General features: G+C 43.3%; 2 protein-coding genes across 6 annotated transcripts; both read right to left on the minus strand.

The window, feature by feature from the left end:
* Nucleotides 1-9,515, minus strand: sncgb (synuclein, gamma b (breast cancer-specific protein 1)). 4 transcript variants are annotated; one of them, XM_046376521.1, is made up of 8 exons: nucleotides 9,254-9,515; nucleotides 9,003-9,125; nucleotides 8,708-8,877; nucleotides 7,809-7,990; nucleotides 5,016-5,057; nucleotides 4,815-4,942; nucleotides 2,954-2,995; nucleotides 1-2,096 (listed from the first exon to the last, which is right to left on the minus strand). In XM_046376521.1, the coding sequence occupies exons 4-8, from the start codon at nucleotides 7,927-7,929 to the stop codon at nucleotides 2,088-2,090; spliced, it is 342 nt and encodes a 113-aa protein (XP_046232477.1). In that variant the 5' UTR covers nucleotides 7,930-7,990; nucleotides 8,708-8,877; nucleotides 9,003-9,125; nucleotides 9,254-9,515; the 3' UTR covers nucleotides 1-2,087. The 4 variants fall into 4 exon arrangements, with proteins under 4 accessions (XP_046232477.1, XP_046232475.1, XP_046232476.1 ...); XM_046376519.1 differs by having other exon boundaries at nucleotides 7,809-8,457; nucleotides 9,254-9,509; XM_046376520.1 differs by lacking the exon at nucleotides 9,003-9,125 and having other exon boundaries at nucleotides 7,809-8,457; nucleotides 9,254-9,509.
* A 668-nt stretch (nucleotides 9,516-10,183) lies between these two features.
* Nucleotides 10,184-23,034, minus strand: ldb3b (LIM domain binding 3b). Of its 2 annotated transcripts, XM_046377919.1 has the most exons (10): nucleotides 22,952-23,032; nucleotides 22,477-22,808; nucleotides 18,579-18,730; nucleotides 18,385-18,460; nucleotides 15,571-15,593; nucleotides 14,054-14,251; nucleotides 13,013-13,036; nucleotides 11,629-11,798; nucleotides 11,484-11,520; nucleotides 10,184-10,906 (listed from the first exon to the last, which is right to left on the minus strand). In XM_046377919.1, the coding sequence occupies exons 2-10, from the start codon at nucleotides 22,570-22,572 to the stop codon at nucleotides 10,810-10,812; spliced, it is 873 nt and encodes a 290-aa protein (XP_046233875.1). In that variant the 5' UTR covers nucleotides 22,573-22,808; nucleotides 22,952-23,032; the 3' UTR covers nucleotides 10,184-10,809. The 2 variants fall into 2 exon arrangements, with proteins under 2 accessions (XP_046233875.1, XP_046233876.1); XM_046377920.1 differs by lacking the exon at nucleotides 13,013-13,036 and having other exon boundaries at nucleotides 22,952-23,034.
* Between the last annotated feature and the right edge of the window lie 1,985 nt (nucleotides 23,035-25,019).

The raw sequence follows: 25,019 nt of genomic DNA on the forward strand, positions 1-25,019 counted from the left end.
TGGATTTCAACAAAACCTTTTTAATTTCACAGGTACTGTTTAGAAAATCAGCGAGTCTGCTTTGATGCCAACTTAAACGTGGTATGTGATCGTGTTTGTGTGTTTGAGGTGGGATTTGTGATCGTGTGTTGTTTAGAGTGTGCTGTGTGTGTAAGTATGGTGTCACGTGTAGTCTGTGTGTGTGTGTGCGTGTGTATGAATGTCAGATTGCTTGATAAGGCAACATGCAGTCATCAATTCCCACTGGCCTCAAAGAGAAAACAGACAAATCTCCTCCAGACACAAACACACACACACAAAGACACACACTTTCCTGGCTGCACCAGTTCATTGTTAATGCACACACACACACACATACATTGTATACAGACACACACACACTGATGCTGGGCAGACGAGCAGTGAAAGGTGATGTCACGCTGACTGAGACGAGAAGGGGCCCGTCTGATTGGCTGAGACAGTTGATGGCTCTTCAGGACAGCCAGGGTTCATGTTAGAGAGTGTGAAATAAAAACTACCCTAAGAAACAACTACCCAGAATTCAAGCAGCGCACAGAACGACACCTAAAGCTGATCCACGACAAAACTTTTCATCCTGCTTTCTTCGAGGAGCAGTTCCTTAACTTTTCACCACATCGCAGAAATATGAAGAATTTACTCCTGACTGCATGCAAAGCAGTTTCACAAAGACTAAAAAGCATCTACCATGAAGTGATAATTATCAGCTGCTCATAAACATGTGTTGTCTTTAAACTTCCCCTCGTCTTATTCCCTCCTCCTGTTCAAACCCAAAATGCCCATCAAATGGAATTATTCTAATTTTTCTATTCCCCCAGACATTCATCCTCACATTTATTTTTGTATGGTTTGCATGAGAGGTGCTTGAAAATATTATGCCAAAGTTGGAAAAGCACTTAATTATTTAATTTGATTCCTATTTGTTCGTGTCTGTCCTCTTGGTGCTGATGTACAGGAGAAAAAGGAGACGTCAGGGATTTCCCTGAACCAATGAGAATTTAAGAATCGGAATCTGCTTGTCAGCAGGGAGATGCCAATCAGCTCTCGAAAATTAAACTTGAATTTATTTATTGCTAGCAAGTTCTTTTTGCTGATTTAGCCACAAATATGTAACACTAGAGAGAAATTCTTTGAAATCTCCTACATCACGTGAACACAGTGCAAGTGGAAAAATGAGCAGAGTTTATTGCTTCCGGGTTAACGACAGCAACCTTGTACCTAAATGCTGACGTGAAACTAGGCCACGCAAAGAGCTACACAGAACAGCCACTACTCTACGAAACAACACGAGACAAGTCGCTCTACATGTGTTCATGCAGTCTATTGTAGATAACTAACTACTGCACACATAACAGAGTCATATCTGTCCTCAGTGCACGATTCCCTGTGCAGGCAAGGAGAATCATGTAATACACCAGCAGCTACACACACACACACACACACACACACACATATCTAAGCTATCACAAAAACGCAAACAGAAGATCACACACCCTCTCGTACCCTGCCTCAGTTATTGCTATGGAGCGCAGAGGTTGACTGTAATTACACACCCAAAACTGACTGCTCGTCCAGTGTGTGAGTGGCTGTGCTGGCATGGAGTGTTTGTAACGTAAGTGTGTGTGTGTGTTTCATGCACATGTCAAATGAAGGCGTATCTCTCTTTGTTTGTGTGTGCGCGTGTGTGTTTGTGTGTGAGGTTTCTGTTTCGGTTGTTAGGCAAGGGGGGGCAGTAACAACACCAGGTCATATCAGGACGACACTAACACACGGGTGAGGCGAGGGCAAGACGGGCGGTGGTGGAAAAGCTACAGGCAGCAGGAAGTCAGGGGGGTGGAGGAGAAGGGGTGCAGAGAGGTGGCTGCTGAAGGGTGTGGGGCTATGGGGAGGGTATCACGAGGCTGATGGGGAGACAGGGGCCGAGGTGCAGCATCCGGAAGAGTCCGTTTTAGTTGATTTTGGTTCTGTAAAGTCACAAAAAAATATGTTGAACATCTGGAGTCTGGTACAGCGAGGCGAGGGGAGCGAGGGGTCGCCGGAGAGCAGGGGAGGGGAGGTCCTGAAGACGACTAATACCCCTGGAAGGAGGGAAGGAAACAAAGATAGAAACACGTCAGTGGTGGAAGAAGCATTTAGATCCTTCAGTAAAAGTAGAAATATCACATTGTAATGAAAAACAGCACGTTAGAAGTTAAAAAGGAACTTAGGCAGACACGACACACCAAGATCAGTTTACCAGTCATGATCAGTGGTGGAAAGTAATTAAGTACATTTACTCAAGTACTACACGTAAGTACAATTTGGTTCACTTATGTTTCGCTTTTCGTTAAGAATATAAAGAATACAACAGAAATACAGCATAGTGCCTTTTTGGCTTGTGAACGCTTATAAAGTTTGTTTGTTTGGGGCTCCTGTTTCAGATGTCTACAACGTGTTATTAATTTACAAACAAAAGATTAGAGAAAAGTGCAAAACAAGAAAACCTTCATGATAACAGATTTATCTTGTGACCATTTAGGGGGATAAAATGCTACTCACACCAATTACAATCTAATGATGTTATATATAATGATTTTTCTGCAGAATGAGTGCTTTTACTTCAAAATCAAATAGTATTTTCATGATCTGTACTTTTACCTGAGTAGGATTCTAAACACTTTCGCATGTAATGCAGTATTTTTACTTTAACATATTTGTGCTTTTACTAAAGTATCTGAATACTTCTTTCATCATGAGCGATACTCAGCTTGAAAACACTTGAAAACACTGTAAAATCTTCTGTAGTTCTGAATGAGTTTCGGCAAGCTGAGAGTTAAGGGGAAATGAAAGTGCTGGCAGCAAAATGCACTTTAATGTGAGTGAAAGTGAAAGCACCCTCTAAAACAGTGCAACGTTAAAGCTTTAAATCCAGAGGCATTCAAACTTGTTTTCTTACCTCTCCTCCGTCCCCACCCTGTTCCATTCCTCCATACTCTCCCTGCAGGAGGACAAAAGAAGAACAAGTTAGACTCCAAAAAGGTGGAGCAGATTTGTCCTTGTGAAATGATGAAAAGATGAGGTGATGGCAGGGAGGATGGCACGAAGCACCAGTCTAGCTTTCGTTTTCCTCAGTTATGACTACAAAGACCATGCTGTTGGGTTGACTCAGCTCTCATCGTCATGCTTAAGATATTCCCTCGGGGCCGGCTTGGTTGGATACAGCATGTAAGAAGCCTCCATTGCTCGGGCCTTGTTCAGCCTGAGCTGTGCATGAAGCTGCTTTGGTTCATGCCATGAATACATTCGCTGGCCTTTCTGACGTGCTGGAGACGTGGCCGAGAGCTTGTATGTCAGTTAGAGCCACACGCAGAAGCTATGTGGTTAGAAATGGAGAGTTTTAGTATCGTTGTTGTCTAAATGAGTGAGTGTCGGAGAGGTCAGAGGGAATAAAGCAATAATCAGAGAAGGGAACTGGGAGACGTCATGTCTGTTTTTACACAGTCAGTTTGATTCAGTGGATACTTTTATCTGAAGCCCTGAATGCTGTGCAGCATTTGGTCCACCTTAATTTGGGATTCGTCTGTCTGTTTCTCCTTTCGCCTCTTGACGCTCACCTTAGTCAATGCACACCGAGTTACCAGTTTATCGCAGGTTTATTGGATTGGATTGGATTGGCACAAACGCAGCTAATAAACTGGTAACTTTTGGTTCATATGGCATGCAGAGTATCGTCTCTGTTTCCCCTTCACCCCCAGCATGACCTTTGACCCCACCCCTCCACACACACACACACACACTGATCTGTCCAATAGGCACCTCATATACAGGCTCCTCCTATCAGGGAAACACAGATGAGACACAAACAACATAAACGACAACAAGTGAGAACGGCAACAGCACAGAACAACACACAAGACAGAAACTTTGTCATAGAGTCAAGAACAAAAGAAGCGACACACAAGACACAAAGAAACCATTAGAAAGACGTGCATGAAGGATGCAAAAGACGGAGGATAAACAGTGTTAAAACTCTCATAAGAATGTTTCAATAAGTGTACAGTACACTTGATCTTTAATGGATAAAGAATATTTTGGGACCTAAAACAGTCTGTGGTTACACTGCAGATACATACCAGCTCATGTTTGTCATTTTGTGTTGAAGGGATTCACTGACACGTCCACAAAACAGCGCTCATAATCAATTGATCATCTAAGCAGAGCTAAATTAATCAATTAGCCAAGCCAATGTAAAAGGTTGATTAGCTTATTGTGTAAATGCCTTGTTGCCATGTATGCTGGCCAATAAGTTAGAAACCGGGGTGCAAAAATAACATACTCTAAGGGATGTGTATCAAGTATGTATGGTTATTTATTTTATATGTTTTTGTTACACAAATATAAATGTCAACACTGGATTTCTTTAAACTATCAATATCTATAATATTCTATAAAGACGTAGTAAAAACGCCAAATATTCCCTGGTTTCACCTTTCCAGTGGAAAGTCAAAACACAAGCATTTGAAAGATTTTCTGGATCAAATGGTTAACTAATCAAGAACAACCGGTAGATTAATCGACATTGAAAATAGTCATTGATTCTGGGTCTAATCCATTTGAAAATGCATCCTAATGAATGAGGGCGCAGCCATTAAAGGGATTAGTTTCACTTTCAGTATTTCTTTGAGTCACCATTTGGAAGGAGGAAACCACTGCAGCTCTCTGATGTGTTTAAACTTGAACAAAGAGCTCCTCCTGGAGGCGGACCCTTCATCGCTCATCTGTGTATTTTGCATAAGCCCTGGTTCCCTGTAACTGACCTGGTTGATCATCCCTGTTGACGCAGCGACGTTCTCCACACCCTCCACGGTTGCCTGCGACACTTCGTTGGCCCCGGTGACCACGGTGTCGCCGACGATGTTGGCCTGATCCACGGTCCTGTTGGCCACTGAGAGGCAAAGTGGAGGACCGTTAGTGAAACTCCTGGTGTGAGTGTAGACTCACCTCGCAGCTTTTCTTACCTGTGTTTACTGATGACACAACTCCCTCCTTCGTCTTACTGCCTGAGGAGCAAACAGAAATTATAATCAAAATCATGTATGCCACAACTACTTCAGTAGAAAAAAATGCATGTTTTCACTGTTTTGGTTTACTTGCTCTGTTTTATATGTTGTGAGTATTTATTTTAATCAGTCAGGCATGTTTAGGATGTGAACAGGAAATGTTATTATTGTAATTCATCAACAAATCAGACCAGCCAACTGATGATTCGTTGGCAGTTATTAGATCAAAATGTATGTATATATCAATCAATATGATGTTGAATATGCCATTAACAGGTTTGATTTTGATTTTGTCCCATTAATTTTACTTTGACTGTTTTTCAAAGCAAATGTTGTCCTGGGTGTTTAATTTTTCATTACCTTTCCTTTCCAGCCTTTGAGCAGTCAGTGGGCTCTATAAAGCCCAGCTGAGTTTAATGGAAAATAATTTTTATAGCGTGGAAAATATCCTATGAACAGCAGCGCCTCTCTGTATTTCCCTCTCTGCTCACCAGCACTGTTCTCATTATAGTATGATCCTGAGCAGATTAAACTGTGGTTATATAATCTGCCAGAGTGAGGGATGGAAGGAGAGAAATATGTGCTGAAAGAGATGAAAGGGAATGAGGGAAGGGAAGGTAGAAACCAAGCAAGGAAAGGTAGAATAAATCTGCAGACTAACATGAGTTTGTTCTCTCCTTGTACTTTCACACAGATGCTGCCATCCACCATCCGTCCTCTTTCTGTCTCCAGCATCCCTCCATCTCTCTCTGCACGCTCCCTGTGCTACATGAGCCACGTGCCTGAGTATTGAGCAGCACTGCAGCACAGCCCGACACACACACACACACACGCACACACACACATACGCTGCAATGACAAAGCTTCTTTCTCCCAGTCAACACAGGGAGGCCCCTGAGCGTCGCTGTGACTATCTGAATGTGTTGCCGTCATACACAGCAAACTGTCTATGAAAGTGTCTTATTCTTCTTCTTCTTTTCCTGATGGTCAGAAGCAGGTGTTATTCCAGGTGATGCACAGGACACCAAGAACATGAAAGTAATTATTTAAATAATCCTGACAATAAATGATAATCCCGATCGAAAGCTTGCCTCAGTAAATGAAGATTGCACGGATTAGAGGACGCTTTTCGCTGTTATGAAATAATGCATTAAACATGCAAAAATATGCCTTTAGTCAGGTTTTCCAGAGGAGGATTTATCCTTTAGCAATCCTGATGAGATGAAAGCTGGGATATTTCCCATATTCAATAAAAAATCCTTTTAGTATGGATATTAAGAAAATCACTTTTTTGGTAGTTTTAAGATTCAAGGTTCAAGGTTCACTTGCTTGTGCTCTTTTGTATTCAGCCATGAATGCCCGTCCAGGTCCGGCCTGCAGACCTCGATATTGTGTACCCACGTTCACATGCTGACGCACGCACTCTGCTGCAGGCAGATAGTGTTTTATCATCGACCCTCTTCACTTCAGCGATCACATCCCCCATCTTCGGTTCCTCCTCATCAGATCTGCATGTCCCTAACTTTTATCCCTTCGTTTACCTGAGTCTCATCCCTGCACCTCCATCATCCTTCCATCACCACACGTCAACTCCCTCTCTCCTTCTGCCCCTCCATCTGCTCACACAGGAACCATGAGACCAGAAGCTCAAAGTGTATTTTCTGACATAATACCCATCCTCTCTCCCTCTCTCTTTTCTCTCTGTGTCCCTCCCTGTGCATCCCTCAATCCTTCCCTCTTTCGTTGGGATGGGGTGGTGTGTTAGTCATCAAAGCAGCACACACAGACAGTCATATCCAGCTGCTGCAACGCCACACACACATTCTTGCATCAACAAGAGGATGGGGTGAGGTTGGAGTCGGGGTGTTGGTGGGGTTGGGGTGGGGAGGTTGATGTAAGAGCAAATTGCTGCAGTGCTGAAGTGATTTAAGTGATCCTTTGGCCCCCTCCCCCCTTTCAGTTTGTTACACTGACTCTCACACTCAAGGACTCATTCTTTACATTTTTCACATCATCATTAAGATTTTAAAGCTGCTGTGTGACGGTCAGCCAGTCAGAGTGAGGAGGGACAGACTGCAGACAGTGGAAAACACTTCCACTCTGCTCACCCATCCCCTTTAAGGCGGCCTAACAGCAGACAGCCACTCGGGGTAACCTTGAGATGTGACGCATTAGCCACTTGAGCTAATATAAAAGCGCACAAAACAACAGCATGACTTGAAAGCTTCTGAAGCACCTTTAAAAAGGAAAGTTTGCTTTTTAAAATGACCTGTCCTCATGTACTTCCATTTTCATTGCAAACTGATCCTTTTATTTTGAAGTATCTGCAAATCTACATCAGAAAATGTGTGGTAGCTTATTCACCTTTCCTCCTCTCTTCTGCTCTTTCATTTTCATTTTTTTTCCCCCCAAGACAGACCCGTCCTCTACCAGTTACTGTCCTGCGACCCGGTTACAACTTTTTCCATCTCCCTCTTTTATCCAACCACCCCTCCTCACTCCATCTATCCCTTCTTTCCAACCCCCCACCCTCAACCCTGCACCAGTCCTGCAGCATCATCCTGCCGGCGCTCAGTCTGTCCCCTCTTTTCTTCCTTTTTTCCTCTTCTTCCTCCCTCTCTTCCTGTCACTTTGCACAAGTGTCCCTGACATGGACAGTCACTTCACATGATGCAGCCACCAAAAAAATGAGTGCCTCTTCTCCAGACACACTTCCCCTGCATCTTAGTGCAGACAAAATATGTTACATACCTACATACATCACCCCTTCCTTGGTCTTGGCTGCCGCCTCCTCCATGCCGGCTTTGGTCTTCTCTGCAGCGGCCACCACCCCCTCCTTGGCCATGGAGAACCCCTTCATCAGTACATCCATTTTGGGCGATGAGACTGCTGGGATCCCCTGCTTTCAAACGGGCCTCGCTGGCTGGCTGGTGCTTACAGTGAGCGTGCAGAAGAGATGATGTGAGATGTCAGAGTGTGTGTGTGTTTGTGTGTGTGTGTATGTCTGTGTGAAGATGTGTATGTGTGTGTGTGTATTGTGTGTGTGCCGGTGGCTCCTCCTCCCTTTGGTGCTGTAACAGAGGACTGAGAGGACCGCACAGCAGGGCTACAGCACGCAGACTGAGAGAAAGAGGGGGGGAGGAAACAGCCGGTATGCACGAGATGAAGAGAAGAGGAGGAGGAGCAGCAGCAGGAGGAGGAGGAGGTGGGGAGTGGACTGGATGCTGCAGTATTTTCATGTCATGCTGCAATCCTGTGCCTCAGCCACCCCTCCACCTGTCATCCATCTTTCTCCTAGTGATTCTCACTCATGCTCAGCTCAGCCTCCAGCTCGCTGTTTGCAAATCTTGATTGGCACGTTGCTTCGGAAGCTCCTTTCTGGATGCCGAGCTTGTGAGCACTGTTACATAACCAGCACAGCTTGAGCACCAGAAGCGAACAGGACCTTTTTTTTTCATATCATATGCTGACTTTCTCATGTAATCTGTCATCACATCACACAGCATGTCGCAGAGATAAGATTCACCAGCTGTGTTTGTATTTATTAATTGTAAGTATCTCTCAGTATCATGCTTTTTGACCCGGACATCATGCCAGTAAAACACTCACTGAACTTCATTTAATTGAATTAAGTGAGAAAAAGAGAGCACCTGCAGCATTTCTTCATAGTTGTGAGAGAGGAGAGAAAACGCTTTGTCATCACCACCTGAATGAGTCACAACTGCCCCTCCCCTCTTCCTCCCACTCCTCCTCCTCCTCCTCTTCATCGTCCGATTTCTTCCAGACATGCCAACTCAGCACCGCTGCAATTCTGTGGATGCTTTAAGACGACAAGAGCTCCATTTCAGTGCTTAACCAAAAACGAGTCAAGTAAAGAAAAATATAAATTGTGAAACTGCGCTGCTGCAACTATATATTTGGCATTTGGTGCCAAAGGCGATATACTTGGAACAGTGCAGCGCTGCAGAGACGACATGTGATCTTTCCAGTCCCATCGCCCTCTGGTGGCCCCAACGCATACGGCATCATGACGCAGCATTATGGCTGACCGTCAAATGAAATTAAAATCTGTAAAATCATCAGTGCCTGGAAAGTTCACTTTCTACATGAACTAGTTCACAGCCCATAGAGAACCACAGACAGCAATTATTTTATCAGTTTTGACACTGAGACTATGTGGTCTGGATCAGTTCTACCTTTTGCATAAAATCCTTTCAAATAGTCAAACGCCGTAGAGTCTGAGCGGTCCGAGCTCGCGCTGCCTTCGTCCACGCTCCGTATTTTGATGACGTATTTGTTAGTGCGACAGGTATGACAGCTGTTGCCAGGTTGGGTGGTTTTTCCGCTACATATTGAGGGCTGTTTGCGGTGTGTTTAGCGTGGGTTTCCGCCCGGAAGGCCCTATGGAAATCTGGCACACTCTTGAACGAAGTGACGTCACAGCAGATCACTCATAGCGATGGATCCACAGTGCAGATCCCTTCAGCTCTACGGACTTTTTCTTAGTTTTGTACTTCTGCTCTTTGTCTCTTTCTCTGACCCACAGGTTCACTTTGAGCCATAGCAGGCGTGAAAACCCTGAAAATCCGGTTGTCTTGGCTGTCCTGTACAGGACAGGGAAAAAGAGAAAGAGGGGGGATCAGCACCTTGGACAGCGTCTTGGTGCTCAGTCTCGTCTCTGTTCTCGTGATGAGCGGTGCAGATTGGCATCCTGTGTTGTTTAATTTGTTGTTCCGGTGCTCACCCAAATGACCACACCTCTGATCACTTTACCTGAGACAATTATGGTTCCTAATTTTAGATACATATTTAAAAAATAATAATAATTTTCCTTCTCCTACATTGTCAAACATCTTTCTTTTGTGTCATATACTCATGAACTGAGAGCAGCAGTAACATTCAGCTCTCAGGCCTTGTCGAGTTGTGTCATTGACCACGTCGCCAACAGCTAATAAACGACCCCATTACTCTGTCAGAAGCCATTAGATGCTGTGTTGTTCTGGTGTTTGTCTCTGCCAAGTCAAAACAGCCCGCTGTCTTACCAGTGGCGCTGGAAATGACAGGAATTGTAAGCCATTGATGACACGTTCATCTCCTTTGTCAGCTTACAAGAGTTCACTCAGCCGTATGGTTTTAAGAAAACATTTATTCACATTGATATCAGTACAGTTTTTGAGTGCATTTTTTTTTTTTTTACATAGTGTGTTTGTGCATGAAGGTAAATTTCTTCCGGTGTATTTGTCCTTGTGTGCCGTCCCACAAACTCACATGCTCACAGAGTTGAAATTCATACGTTTGTGAATGTGGTTTATGTGCTAAAAGAAACATCATCACTTTTTGCATTTTCCCTTGAATGCTCTTTGATTTTTTTTTTTTTTTTTTGTACAATTTTCCTTTCATTTGAGAGACGCAGAACCCAAGCAAACGGGAAACGAAGAAAGAAAGGAAAACCCAAAATGCGAGATGACGTCTTAGCGGCGCACAGACACGTGTGTCAGGTAATTTTGAGTTTATGAACACATAGCATTCTCACACTGACAGTTAATATCTCACATTCTACTAATCTAGACTACAACACTATCTCACATTCCTGAGGAGTTTCCTCCCCCTCCTGCTCCTTTTCTTTCCCTCCATAGTTTATTCCTTCTTCTTGTTGACTCCTGTGGTTTTGTCCATGTCCTCCTTTACATGTCCTCTCTCTCTCTGTCTCTCTGTCTCTCTCTCTCTCTCTCACTGTCTCTGCTGCTCTTCTTTATTCCTGGATGTTGAGGATCTGTGCAGACAGTCCGTGGTGCCAGTTCTTCAGCTTGGCGAAGCGGGGCCCCTTCACCTCCGACTCAAACTTCTCTCTGACGGTGTGACATGAATGGGACGCAGGACACGGCTGTTAACATTGTGTAACATTTCCATTTTCAATTGCAATTTTAAAGAGTTTTATCCACATGAGACGACCGACTGTCAGGTCAGGGGGAAACAGCTGATCTTTTTAAGGCCATTAATTAAAACAGATCTTGTTTGTTTAATCTGTACACAAATCAAAGAGAAGTTGTGGTTTGTGCTGCATGACTTCTTGGCCATGGCCACCAACTTCCTGTAGTCTCTGCTGGTCGTCCGGCATATTGTTTTTACATTTACAATTAATTAAACAGGATATAACATGTTGATCATTGAGTTGTTTGTTGTGGGACTTTTTGTTGTTGCTTCATATTGATGGATGAGCGAATGGCATCGATATTCTCATCTAACGTTTGGCAAGAAAGCGATAAGGATGTGTTCCAAAATGCTGAATCAGGGCCCATAGATTGACTTTCTTGTCAAATGCTGTGCCAGTTGGTGGAAAATCAGTAGAGCAGCCAGGGAAGTTTATAACTACTGAGTTAACTTATAAATACCCTTAAAAGTTGTCTCACTTGTTTCCCATCTTACCTCGACCTCTGCAGGGCTTCCTCATCTGGGTCTTGCACTGCATGGAGAGAAATGAACAAGAGATCAAAGGTGGCGATCAAGAAGAGAAGGTAGAAAAGGACAAAAGAAGGTAAGAAAGAAGGAAACAAGGAGTCGGTGTACTGACGGTATTCAGTGCCAGTGATGTGGGCCAGGATCCTGAAGCTCTTGGACTGCAGGTTGGCAGCACGACGAGCCCATTCAGACATATCCTGGGTTGCCTCTCCTGGCCTGATCACTGCCTGGTAAACCGGAGATGCACAGTCCACCACGGGGTCCTTGACAGGCAGAGCTCCACTGCGGGGCAAAGGGAACTCGTTACACCTCTGAGTGTGTAGTATGTGCTCTACTGTAAGGCCCCAAATGTAATAGATGATCATAATGCACTTAATGCCCATGATGTACAATGATCTACAACTTAAGAGATGATAATATTAGAATGCTGTGTGTTTTTGACATCGTTCCTAAAACTTACAAGTTGTTCTGCCCCAAATGGAGGGATCTGAAAAACTTTGGTTACCTCCTGCTGGTTCACAAGGAAATTATGGTTTATTATCAGTGTATCTATCTCTGGTGTTTTAGCCTAAGCCGACTGTACACATACTGGCTGAATTTCCCTCGGGATCAATAAAGGGGTCTCTGATTTCTGAAATCTTGTGAAAATAAAGAAAGCCTGTAGGTACTGTAAGTCACTGTAAGTTTATCGCTAATGTTCTCATCATCTGATCATTTGTACATAAATGTAATTTATCTAACTTTTGTCTTAAAGACCTGAATAAACAAAGTGAGATGGACTGTTTATTCTGTCTTTACTGTTTTGTAATTCTGAACTTTAATGAATTAGATTTCATTTCACTGTGGGCAGTTATTACATTAAGATCAATAATTGCATTTGTTGTCTGTTGGTTCATTGTTCGTATACACGGTCTTTGTGCTGTCCTATAGGTCCACATCGAGTTGTCCTGTCGCGTACAGTAGACACTGCAGTGAGTTTACACAGCAACATGACCACATAATAAACTTTAACATTTTTTTAATGAGTATTAGAAAAGTGAGTCAATACTGATCGGGCGGTATTGATCTGAAAACCTGTGACTGGATACTTAGAACATTCCCATGCCATGACATCCCATCAGGTTCCAGAAACTGTGATCCTATTGGCTGCTTTTCTTTATAGAGAAGGACCCTAAACACTCTCACACTTTGACCAGAAGTACTTCTAAGTACTTCCACACACACATGACCGACTCCACTGTGGTCTTGTGGTTAGTGAGTTTATCTGTTGCATAACTTGCTTTGACAGACGACTTTTGAATACAGAAACACGTATTCAAAAGCACAAACACAACAAAACAGACAAAACAAATGCAGAGGGATCTCAAACATATCTCCAGTGGGATATTAGTTTATGAGACACGTGGAGCAATGCACAAGCTGTTATGAAATCATGAGACGAGGGAGACAAACGTATGAGGAGAGACGAGATGGAAAAGGAGCGCTGGTGTACTTACGCCAAGGGGGAACCCGCCTCCTCACTGAGGTCACCACCGGGAAAGAAGGATGGGGAAGGATGGGTGGAGGACAGCACAGGTGTGGTTGGTTGGTTGTTTGTCGATGGAATGAGGAGAGGAGAGTGGGTGAAAGGCAAGGAGGAGTACACTGAACGGACACAGACGACACGGAAAAGCCCGGGCGTACGGTACAGTAGACATCTGAGGTGTAGCAGCGTAGGCTTTTATGTTTAAATGCTGCTTTTTGTGTTTGGGCTTTTCAGGCAAAGTGTCATAAACAGTTGCTTCATCCAAATGGCAAAAAAAAGAGCATACAACTCACTTTCTCCTAATGATATCCAAATGGCTTTGAGGGGTTTTTTTTGCTTCTTTTTTTGCCCACATTGTTTGATATTTGTTTATGATGGTTCCAAAATCTGCATTTTAAAATTTCGTGTTAATGATTTACTCGCAAAAAGCTTTGTGGATGATTCACTGATGCTACAGGTTTACATTAGAGCCGTCATCATTCTGAGAGGTACCATTGTTTCTCAGTCAGTTTTGCAGGCTGAACTGCAAAATTACCCATGAGCCTCAGCAGATGGAGCCACAGGGAGGAAGCCAGTGAAGAATGAATTCAAGCTGTAGCAAAATGACAACACTTCACTGCTGCGGCTGGGAACAAGACACGACCCTGTAGTTGATGAATTCACCTTCCAGAACTTAGAAGCAACATTTAGACGTCCATATTGGCAAACTAAACGCTAACACATCTTACTGGTCCATAATTTCCCAATAATTTTCTCTGGAAACAATACACAATGTGACAAAAGTTCTAGTTAGTTTAGAGAGTACTTTTCAAATCCTGGCAAATAAAACCACAACTACCTGCATGGTTAAATATCTCTAGAAGGAAGTGAGTAACTATGTTCTTTTGTAATTTGGACGAACCAACCCTTTAATGCCGACTGGTGTGATCAGTGTCATGTGATGTCAGGTGCGTGAGAGGAGAAAACACAATAAAAGACTGGAAAGGTGATCAGCTCTGTCGTGTGACCTCACCTGTCGTGCCCCTTGGCCTGCGACTGCCCTGCAATGGCGTCCATGATGGCGTCCTGTGAGTACATGCTGATTGGTGTGTTGTACTGGGCGTGAACAATGGTGGCCTTTCCCCCTGGACCCTTCACCTCAATGGGCTTGTGGGTGGACAGGGCCGAGTCTTTCAGAGCTATGGGGTTGAAGCTGGGAGTGTACTCCACGCTGTCAGTGTCGGGGTCAGAGGTCAGCGGGTTGAAGACGAGGTGGGGAGGTTTCAGGTGCAGGAGGGCGAAGGCGAGATGTCAACGGACGAGGGGGAGAGGGGAGGGGAAGGGGGGAGAGGGGAAATTGAGAGGAGAGAAACGTCACAGAAAGCACTAAAGTGAAGGGAGGAAAGTGGGTCAAAGCGCAGCAACACATCTGACGGGCAGGAAGGGCCGCTGGGCTGCTCAGTTTGAACTTTTGGAGGCTCAAAGTATGTGAAGTATTCAAACACACACACCAAACACACGTCGCACAATACTGTAGCTGTGTCCCAATTCCATACTACGTTCAAAAGCATTTTTAGAGGTTTAGAGAGCTGCAGGTTTTCACACGAAATTATTCTTCATTAGTTGTCTTATGGAAGTTAAACACTGTGACATATTGTGTATTCATGTCTCGTATGCCAGCTGTTCAATGCATAACGGAATATAGTGTATACGGATTGGACATAGTGTATATAGGATTGGTATCCCATAAAGGTATTGGGACACAGCATGTTCATCCCTCATGACTACACTCTAATGACAAAGTAGAAGCTTTTACTGGATGGAAACAAACGCTGAGAGCTGATGTAGCCAAACATGCTAAAACTGGCAGGACTGCAAATGACAAATGTTAAAACCCACACACAGCAGACTTTGTTTTACCGATACACACTACTGTCAAACATGGATTCACAAAGGACACTCGAAATACCATCTCTCATGCATCGATACACAGTAATATACTGTAAATACAGTCATATTCACACGGTGGATATGAAAGCTGAGGAGGACCAGCAGAGGTGGAAACCATAAGCAGATATCATAGTAGAGCATGAGGTCAACGTGAACATGTTTACTTGGGAAAAAGTAAAGTAGTGTTAAAAATACACACACTAAAATATACTCAAGTATACTCAACTTCATGAATTTCTTTCTTTTTTTGCAAAATTCTTTATCTATGAAGTATCTGATACTATGCAAATGTAGAGAGGCATAAAGTAATATCTCCTCATTGTGAAGGAAATTTACAATTTACTCAGGTAAAGTACTTTAAAACTGCATTCAAAGTACAGCACTTGAGTAGAGGTACTTTTACACTTTCCACTTCTGGGGACCAAATGCTGTTAATAAACGTGTTGGATTTTCAGCCGTGAGTTAAAGAAAGAAACAATCAGCACACTCAGTATGACCAGCGAAGTCACTGGCGACAGTTCTACTAATACCAACAACTAATACTCTCTACAGACGTGTACTTCATGCACATTAAATATGAAGATATTTGATGATACTGACTTTGCAGCTGTGTTGGCGATAACCTGAAACACACCAGAGGGGGACGAACAGACAGGAAGATGGAGAAGGAGACAATGTAATGAATCACTAGAGGTATTTTGGTGATAACAATTGCACCGTGTGTGTTTGTAGGAAACTATCCAGTGACAGTGTTGTGCTGTAATCCCATGTACAGGTTAGAATAGCAGCTGTTTGTCATCACTGGGATATTTCCCAGCTTTCCCCCCCTGCATCATCAGGAGTGACTGACAAGAGCAGAAGTGTCTCAATCACATGACAGGGGACGGGGACACATTTAGCACAGAGCTGCCACAAATATACACAACTACACAAACACAACACCTGATCCACAGAAGAATGTGAGCGGAGGGCGGAAGTCGACAAGCTGCCGTAACTGATCTCGCACCTCACGTCAAAGCTTGCTGTAATGAACGCAAAGGGATGTGCCTTTGTTTCGCTTTTATCGAGATGTGTGGACAGCAGATTCTGTTAAACCAGTTTCATTAAAAATAAAAGTTACAACTAAGTAAACTAAACCGAATGGTGTCCATTTTTAACGACAGCTAGACAACTTTTCAGGGCTGTGTCCTTGAAAATGTGGATGTGTTCAGGGTACAGTAGGTAAAGTGGAACGTGTCTGGCAGCACCTCACACCTGAGACATTTCCCCACGGAGACGAGGGGATCTGTCTCAGGTCTGGCGTGGGGGGGCATCCATGGGATTCAGGATGATGGTGTTTAACCAGAGCGGAACATTCCATGACCATGTGGAACAGCTGCTCTCTCCTGAGTTTGGCTCTGAGTGTGTGTGTGTGTGTGTGTGTGTGTGCCAGAGGAATCAGAGTCCCCGTGTACCCGATGAGGTGGGGCTGCTGGCATGAGACTACCGTCATCGTCCTGCAGTCCGCCTGGAGCACGTTTCTCGACACCTGACTTACCGTCAGCCGTTGCTGTGAGGCAGCTCGGCTCCAGAGGGAAAACGCATTAGTGAGTACTGATACCTGGATGTGATATGTCAGAGGCCAAGCGGACTGTGCCTTTAATTAACATCGACAAGTATTTCATGACTGAGGCTTCACCCTAACCCACACCCTTATCCCACAGAGGAGACTTCCCTCGTCGGTGGCCACAACTTAACCCCCACTGAACTCTTTGCATTCACTAAAGGCTTTGACGCTTTTCTGCTTAAAGTCCCAGAAAAGATGACTTAAAAGCTTTTTTGAAAGACCCAAATTTGTAAATGTGTACTCCAGAAATAATCATTATTCTTCAACCTAAATATCCTAAAACTCAAATCTTTCTGTTCTTGCTCTCCAAATTTGTCATTCCAAGATGGAGGAAGAGATAAAGAGTCAAAACACAAGCACCCTGTTTTCTATATATAGTCCATCAATATGGCCAATGGCCAAATATACCATAAGTTTAGATATTTGTGAATAATTCAATTCTTAAAGTGCTATAGAGCTGAAGCTATGAAAAAAAAGGATGGCACAAAAATGTTGCCATTATTAGTATTTTTTGAGAGTAAACTGAATAGCAGTGGCTTTTGCACAGTTGATCAGACAAAACTAAATATCTGAAGATGTCAGTAATGAGGAACCTCCAAAACATTTATGGTTTTAAATCCTCTAAGAGACTAAGAGAATCCACCAGTTTACTTTTCAGCATCACTTTCCAATAACCTGACCAGCAATTTAAAAGAAAAAAAAATCAAAAAAGTCTTTGGTTTTTCAAGCAAAACAGAATTTATAATTTTGCATTCACAACACCTCTAACATGCAAATCAGGGAGCTGAAACAGCAGAAGGAGATCTTGAAATAAGATCAGCTTTCGCCCCTGGTTTCATTACTGTTTCACAGCTAAAGAGTCAGTAGCATTCAAGAGATCTCAACAAACTAACAGCTTATCCACTCAGAGCTCATTTTGTCTTGAATTACCTTTTATATGGCATCTTAATCATCCAAACGGGGCGTGGAGGACGCTCGACCTTTAGCGAAGTGTCTCAGATCAGCCTGTATTAAATGACCCTGTAGTCTGATCTCGTGCTTGTCTCTAACCTGGAGTCTGGCCAGGTATGCTTGTGTGTACGCTCCAGAAATAGTGACACGTGTGAGAGGGATGGATGCTAGGAAAGTTCTGAGCGTATTGTTTCATCATGGCGCTGTCAATGTGAGGTTAAAGGGGGACAGAGTGAGGTACATTCACTTCAGTGAAAAGCAGTGCTTTGGTTTTGCTCACTGTGATAACCTACGCCAGCGAGCAAAATCTGGGATAAAAGGAGCTCTGGATCTTTTTTAGGCACTTGCAAGAGATCCTTACTGACATGCTTTTTATCCTAGAAAATTTCATTACATGCTCCATTTCAGCTCCATCTCCGAAATATTTAAGCCTGACCTCCTCTTTCACTTTTTCTAAATCCTTAAAAATAACAGACGAAGTCAAGATAGATGATAAAAAAGAAAGCTTCAAAGTGAAATGAGAGTGGATATTAGATATTAGCTTGATTTGCTTTTGTCTTTTCCTTTGGTTGATGATTTTGATTTGCTGACCTCTGTCCTCTGTGCGGGGCTCCCTGCAGTTGCACTGTGCATGTTTGACACTAGAGGGCAGCAGGACACAGCCTTTTGACCCCATTAAAGAGCTTTGAATTTGATATTCTCTCAATAGGACATCAACATAACATACAGGTCTTACAGACAAACACACAAACATGTACAGGTTTGCAGTTACATACTGTGTTTACGTGAATATTTAGTGCTTTGCTGGTGTTTTATGTGTCTTTGTTCATTATTGAGAATGTTCGGTGTGTTTATACCTTCTGGTGTGGGATGACCGGCATGGGTGAGTCCATCCTTGGAGTTGCTGTGGGAACTGGTGCAGGACGTCTTGATCTGAAGAATAAACAACAAAATATCCCTTTAAAATATGCCGTCACATTGCGTTTTTGCATTTCTGCATCATCTACTTAAGTTTGCAGGGGCGTGTGTTTTAGCATGCAGGTTGTTTTACTTCATCATGGTGAGTGACAGTTTGCTGGTGGCAGACTTGATCTTGTTTTGGGCCTCCAGGTGCGTCATCCCCTCGGTGCTGACCCCATCGATGGCTGTGATGATGTCACCCTGGGCCAGGCTGCCGCTCACCGCCTTGCTGCCCGGAGTTATCTGTAGAGGAGGCGCAACAGAGCAGGTCACATTAAGAGCTCAGATTCCTCAGGAAACACGCAAGCAACTGAAAACAAATGCAGTTTTACAAAGACATCCACGTGTTAATGATGCGGGGGGCTGATCTTCCAGAGTGGGTGTGAAAGAAAGAAACCAAACTATGAATTTAAATAATGTGTTCATTGACAGTTAATTTTTTTTCCCTCCGAGGAGTAACGCCACATGCCACTTTGTTATTTATGCCATGTGTGAGCAGCAGCTCAGTAAATAAGCCTTAAAGGTAGACAGGAGAAAAGCTGATTAAGCAGATATAAACGAATGCATCAGCTTTGCAGATGAAGGATTGGATAAAATTTCTGCATTAAATTGGTCAATAGAGTGGAACCACGCTTTATCTTGGAGTCTAATCAGTCCCCACAGCTGCATTGCAAGGCAATCTGGCACTGAAATAAGTAGAAAAGCAGCAGGATTTCTAGTAAAAATGCCATGAAGTGTGCAGGACAAGGACATAATGTAAAGAAACCGTGGCTCAAACTGTTTATGCAGTCTGTAAAGGAAACTTTCTGAAATATGCTTTTATTTTGTGCTTTTAAACTACACAGAGAGGAGGTTTAAGTGGAGGCCTGGGGCATACAGTACGGAGTCTAAGCTTACAGTCAACTCTTTAAAAGAGTTAAAAATAAGCAGTGCTGTTGATGCCTGCAAGGCTTCACTGTGATTGACCCTAGTGAGCAGCCCCCCTTCAGCCCTCAAACACACACACACACACACACCTGCTACTGACATTCACACAAGACTTATGTGATTTTTCTATTTACATTAAGTGCAGACCACTTTTAAACTCTTCTAATCCATTTTACCTCCTTTGTGTAACGTATGTCTTGTTCCCTCATCAACCTTTTTTCTTTTTCTTTTCATCTTTCTTGAATTACAGTTGTTATGCCTCTGTGTGTGTGTGTGTGTGTGTGTGTGTGTGTGTAGAAAACAGTGTTGCAGTAGGTGGCAGGAGGCAGAAAAGCACAATAATTTCAGGCGGAGAAAAATAATTTCTGCACGGCTGCCTCGCTGTAATTGAACACACATGCTGAAACATAACACTGCGTGACTACTCTGCCGTGCATGTTTTTATATCCATCAGATACTTCAAACATAACAGATGATGAACAGGAAGTGGATATTAAGACTTGATCCCTTGATAATTGAATAATAATGAAAGAACAACACTGTCTTGGAGTTTTCTTTCAGGTTTTATATCTGAACATGTGTTTATTCAATCTGCTAAAAGTCTTTCTTCAATCACTGTCAGCTGACCGGGGTCAGCTGTTTTCATTCATTCAGCTTCCAGACAGCCTGTAAACAGTTCGATTAAATGTTACAGATGACCCATTTCGAGGTAATTATTTAAGCCTTTTTCATACTTTTACCAGTCCTATAGGTCATCTGTGCAAGCTGCTCGGCGTGAGCAACATTTACATTTACTGTTAAGCAGTGACCCCCAGTGGTCGTAATAATTGTGGCGGAAACAAAGGAAGAAGTCAGACAACGTTGTATAAGGCTGACAAAGTCCGCAGAAGGAGGAGGAGGAGGTTGGGGTAGGTGGGTGAAACAAACCCAGGACTTTCACCAGTAGACAGCTGTTAATGTCCCACATGAAACCAAAAGTTAGCGTTGAGTTACTTTAACCTAACTTACATCACGTACACACATAACTTTTAGCTATTTTAACCCACATGCCTGATCTTTTCCTAATCCTTACCAATTTTTTTTTGTTGCTTAAACCAACCAAACTGCAAGTGTTTCATAACATTAATCACGTGAGGCTGAAGGTCCATTGGGCCTGTCGCTGGTACACTCCCACAGTCAGACATGTCCAAACCATGACGGTGTTACGTCAAACTGTAATGGCAGCCCGAGCTGTCACGTCAAGCTGCAGTGTTTTATGGTAACCTGTCAGGACCCCAATATGCCCACAGAGTGAACACAAATCCAGTGATACGATGTCACACCGTCCGCGGATCAACGCTCCCCATGTCTGCCTAAGACCAGGATCAGAAGATGATAAACCAACAGATGTCTGGAGCTGGGAGTCGATATAACGCAGAGGAGCTGGAGGATGGAGGGAGCGGGAATGAATGTCAACACTGTGCTGTGCTCAGGTAAGCTTCCACCTTTCCCTTCACTCATCCCCTGAATCAGTCTGACGCTCCCTCCATCGACTCCTCCCGACAAACATCGCCATCCTCTCAGGAGCAGCTCCAAACTGAAGGTGAAACTGAAACTGACTACAAGCGACAAATAAACCTTACTAAAGGTAATACAAGCTGCCCATTAGCCCAAGCTGCTTCTTTCCTGTCATATTCCCACCCTTCTCTCTCCATCCATCCATTCATCCATCCACCCATCCTTCCACCTCTCCTCCAGTGCTATTTAAAGGAAACACTGTAAATAGAGAGGAGGAGAGAGAGAGAGAGAGAGAGAGGGAGAGAGAGAGAGAGAGAGAGAGAGAGAGAGAGAGTCGCTCTGCAGCAGAAGTTCAAACAAAATGATCTGCTGTTGGTGGAGTCAAACTTAGTTTTGTCCACTTTTCTTAAATTCTATTAATTTTCTGAAAATAATCTTTATGGGACTGGTTGGTTGGTTGAGAATGCTTTCATGCACGTGTAGGAAAATGCTATGTATGTTTTAATTATAACTTAATTATATTTAAGTCATCTTGTCTTTCTGCTCTCATTTGTATCAGTAGCAGCAACACTTTCAGGTGCATTGTAATCTGGAAGAGATTTCTCAGAACTTAAATGAGATAACTAATCTCAATATCACCAAAATCACTCATCCTGAACTGTTAATTCTATTGTGCAGATGTATAAAAACACACTCTTACACTTTAGTGTAAGCTGATTATGACCAGCTCATATTTGAGGGCGTTTTTACATTTGAGCTCTCGTGATTTAATCAAAGTTCAAGAAAACTAACCAATGAAAGTTAACTAATGAAGCAGCACCTCAACTCCCATAAAACTATTCCAGTCTTTCCACAGCTGCTCTATTCTAGAAATCTCTCTGGAGATTACATCTGAGCCTCCCTGTCATCATCACGTACAGCAACATTACATAACGGCTGCTCAAATACACACAGAAATCACAGCTGTGCATGCACATATACAGTGTGCACATGCATGCACAGAATCTTGAAGAAGTTTGAAAGTGCAACATGACATTGTCAAACCAGGTGAGAAGGTGATTTTCAGGTGAATAGGACAAACAGTTTGGGAAAAATTAAAGCTTTCAGACATTTGGGTTCCTTTTCACTTGTTCACAACTGTGTTTTACAGTGTAGGAGGTCCTGTAATAAACCTGCTCCACTTACACCTTTTTAATGTAGTTGAAGCAGAAGTTAGATGTAACTTAGACATCTAAAAAATGATTTTTCAACCTAAATTGGTTTTTACTGAGACACCTACACATATTTTCCCCTGAAAATCACCAAAAAAGGAGCTCAGTCAATGTGATAAAAGTGAAGCCTTTTGAAGTCTGTGTTTACATTCCAGTACATTGCATATGTTGTTTTTTTAAAAAATATTTGAGTATATAAATTTGCCAAAATCTGCCAATGATTTATGACCTATTTTATCATCATACTGCAGCACTGCCCGTGCATTGTTCTGTCACCGCTGCTTATCAGTTTGCCTGTTACTCACTCTTTATTTCTAAGTGGCTTTGTCACAACAAAACTGGACCTGTCCTTACCCTGGAGATGGTGAGTGGCATGTTGAAGTCCTTTCCTCCCTGCAGCCTGAAGCCCCATGGAGCGGGGCCGTTCAGAGTCACTGTGTACGCACTCATCGTCGATTAAACGTCAACACTCCTCCTGCGAACAACTCCTGCCGGCTGTGCTGGTTCTCCTCCTGCTCGGTGAGCCCTTGTTCTCCGTACTCCCCTGCTATCCTTTCGCCCCGCCTCTGTGGTCGCTTCTCCTCCGTCAGCCCCGGCTTCACTACCGTCTCTCCCGGTCTGCTCCCAGCTCTCAGGACAAACACCCTGGGGTGGTGGTGGTGGGTGGGTCAGGTGCTGTGGAACCTCTGTGACACAAACATACAAATTGGGGTGGGACACACACACACAAGCATGCACAAACACACACACACACATATACACAGATGCACATCAAGTGAGTGTAGAGTCAAGCTGAGCCACTGCAGAAAAACAGTCACGATAAGCCCACCTGGAAGTCAAAAACTCAAATTTCAGAACGTGCAAACTCTCATAAAGTTGACATTAAACTTAATATTAAGATGGAGAAGAGTTTCTTGCCTGCAGAGTTGCTGAGGGCGAGAGACAGACAGCCTAAGAATAGCTGAGGTGAGCAGAGACACAGGGGCCCTGGCCCTTATAAGGCCTGTAACACGAAGCCCCAGAATGCTTCACTGCCGATTCACGTCGCCAATATAGACCCCTCTTACTGCAACACATTCTCCCTCTCTCTTCCTCCCTCTCTCTTCATGCTATCAGTTCATGCTGCTAGCACCTTATTATCTGCAATCAGTCTCTGCTCACTGATGTCAGGCGCTTTTCAGTCTCGCAGCATTTTTGCTCCTCTCGAGACGGGAAACAACAAATTACCCAGCATCGGTTCTCTAGAAACACCACCCACCACCACCACCACCACCACCACTGAGCTGCCAGTCCTGTGTTTGTGATTTGGAGCAGTTCAATTAGCAGACATTCACAGCTGTTCAGGCTAAGTGAGCACAAACAGCAGGATCTGACTGTTTAATAGGTTGTGACAGACTTTTCTTTTTCAGTCACGTCTTGATATTTTTGTGATCATTAGTCACACGCACTCCCATTGGTGTCGCCTCAAACATTAAACAAAGTGCCGAAAAAGACGCAAGAGACAGTGAGGCGGTGCTTAACAATAACTGAGACTAGAAATCCATACTGATGACACTCAGTCGCAGATTACATGTTGAATACCTTTAGGGCAAATGAGGAGTGGCCACGGAGGGTCTGCCACCGTGGATGACCTCTTACAGGGACTGACACAGAGAGGGCAGAGAGAGACAGAGCAACATGAAGGAAACACTCTCACACTACAACCAAATTCTATGTTTATTTGGAGGGGCGGAAAAAAATACTCATCTTGTCATGCAAGTGGGAAAAATATGTCAGCGCTTGAGGGGATTGAACCCAAACTTGCCTCCTTTTTTCATGACATCTCTTTTCTTGTGTGGTTTGTACTGATGCTGTCACATTAGATTTTTAAACTAAGGAATGTCTTGGATTTCTTTTTTTTTCAGTTACTTAGTTACTTATCGTGTACTTGACTATTTCTACTTGATGCTGCTTCATACTCTCATTCACATTTTGGATTCCATCCCTCTACATTTAACTGACAGCTGTAGTTTTACAGTCAAAATTAGCTCCACTGTAATCAACAGCGGCAGCAAAATGATGCTTAGACATTAATTTGTCAAAAATAATATAAATTCAACAGGCCCAGTGGAATGAGAACTTCTGCTTTTGATACTTAAAGTGATTTTAGCTCATTTTTAATAAAAAATGTATCAGTCACTTCAGTAAAGGACCTCCATACCTCCTCCTCCACCACTACTTTTTTTCTGTACATTTGGATTATTATATCTGCATTGTAAACCTTTTACAGCATGTTTTATCAGCACTGGAGAGAGTGACACAAAATGCAGACGTTAAAAGATAGTCAGCCGCCCCGCCCCGCCCACTTCCACCCTCCATTCATTCAAATCGAGTACCAGCTCTCACCTCTGCAGGGCGCCATAGTTCTGCAGGGAGGTCTACTCAGATCAGACAGCATGCAGCAGCAGGAGAAATGTTGGACACATGACCTGCACTAATGCCACTCTGCTATCTAACATCAGGATGTTCTAGCTGTTATCTGCTGTGCTGGATGGATCTCTTCCACTCAGGAAACTGACCTAATGATTCATGAAAAAAATGGGTCAGTCAGGACAGATGATACATCAGTAGCTGCAGTAACCACAATACTTATGGTGCTGTACATGAATGTGTGAAAAGAACAGCATCAGGTCTAGTATTTTTTGCCAGACACAGACTTGAAACCTGATTGTTTCTTTAAAGAAGTGAAAACTACTGAAAAATGGATCATGTAGAGCTGAACTGATTAGTGTTTTAATCAATCAGTCGATCAACAGAAACTTAATCAGCAACAATTTAGATTAAATTCACTCTCAAGCACAAAAGACACAAATTATCTGGTTCCATTTTTTGAAATATTAACGTGTGCTGTTCTTCTT

Source organism: Scatophagus argus, chromosome 21, assembly GCF_020382885.2.
Source record: "Scatophagus argus isolate fScaArg1 chromosome 21, fScaArg1.pri, whole genome shotgun sequence".
Classification (NCBI taxonomy): domain Eukaryota; kingdom Metazoa; phylum Chordata; class Actinopteri; family Scatophagidae; genus Scatophagus; species Scatophagus argus.

Excerpts from the sequence above, each read along its gene's own strand:
- sncgb (XM_046376521.1), bottom strand. The coding sequence starts at position 7,929 with ATGGATGTACTGATGAAGGGGTTCTCCATGGCCAAGGAGGGGGTGGTG. Across the intron at positions 5,058-7,808 it reads GGAAGGGGTGATGTATGTAG|GCAGTAAGACGAAGGAGGGA; the intron begins GTATGTAACATA and ends TTTGCTCCTCAG. Across the intron at positions 2,996-4,814 it reads CAACAGGGATGATCAACCAG|GGAGAGTATGGAGGAATGGA; the intron begins GTCAGTTACAGG and ends GTCCTCCTGCAG.
- ldb3b (XM_046377919.1), bottom strand. The coding sequence starts at position 22,572 with ATGAGTGCGTACACAGTGACTCTGAACGGCCCCGCTCCATGGGGCTTC. Across the intron at positions 18,461-18,578 it reads CTGTCACTCACCATGATGAA|ATCAAGACGTCCTGCACCAG; the intron begins GTAAAACAACCT and ends TTTATTCTTCAG. Across the intron at positions 11,521-11,628 it reads CATCACTGGCACTGAATACC|TGCAAGACCCAGATGAGGAA; the intron begins GTCAGTACACCG and ends CTCTCCATGCAG.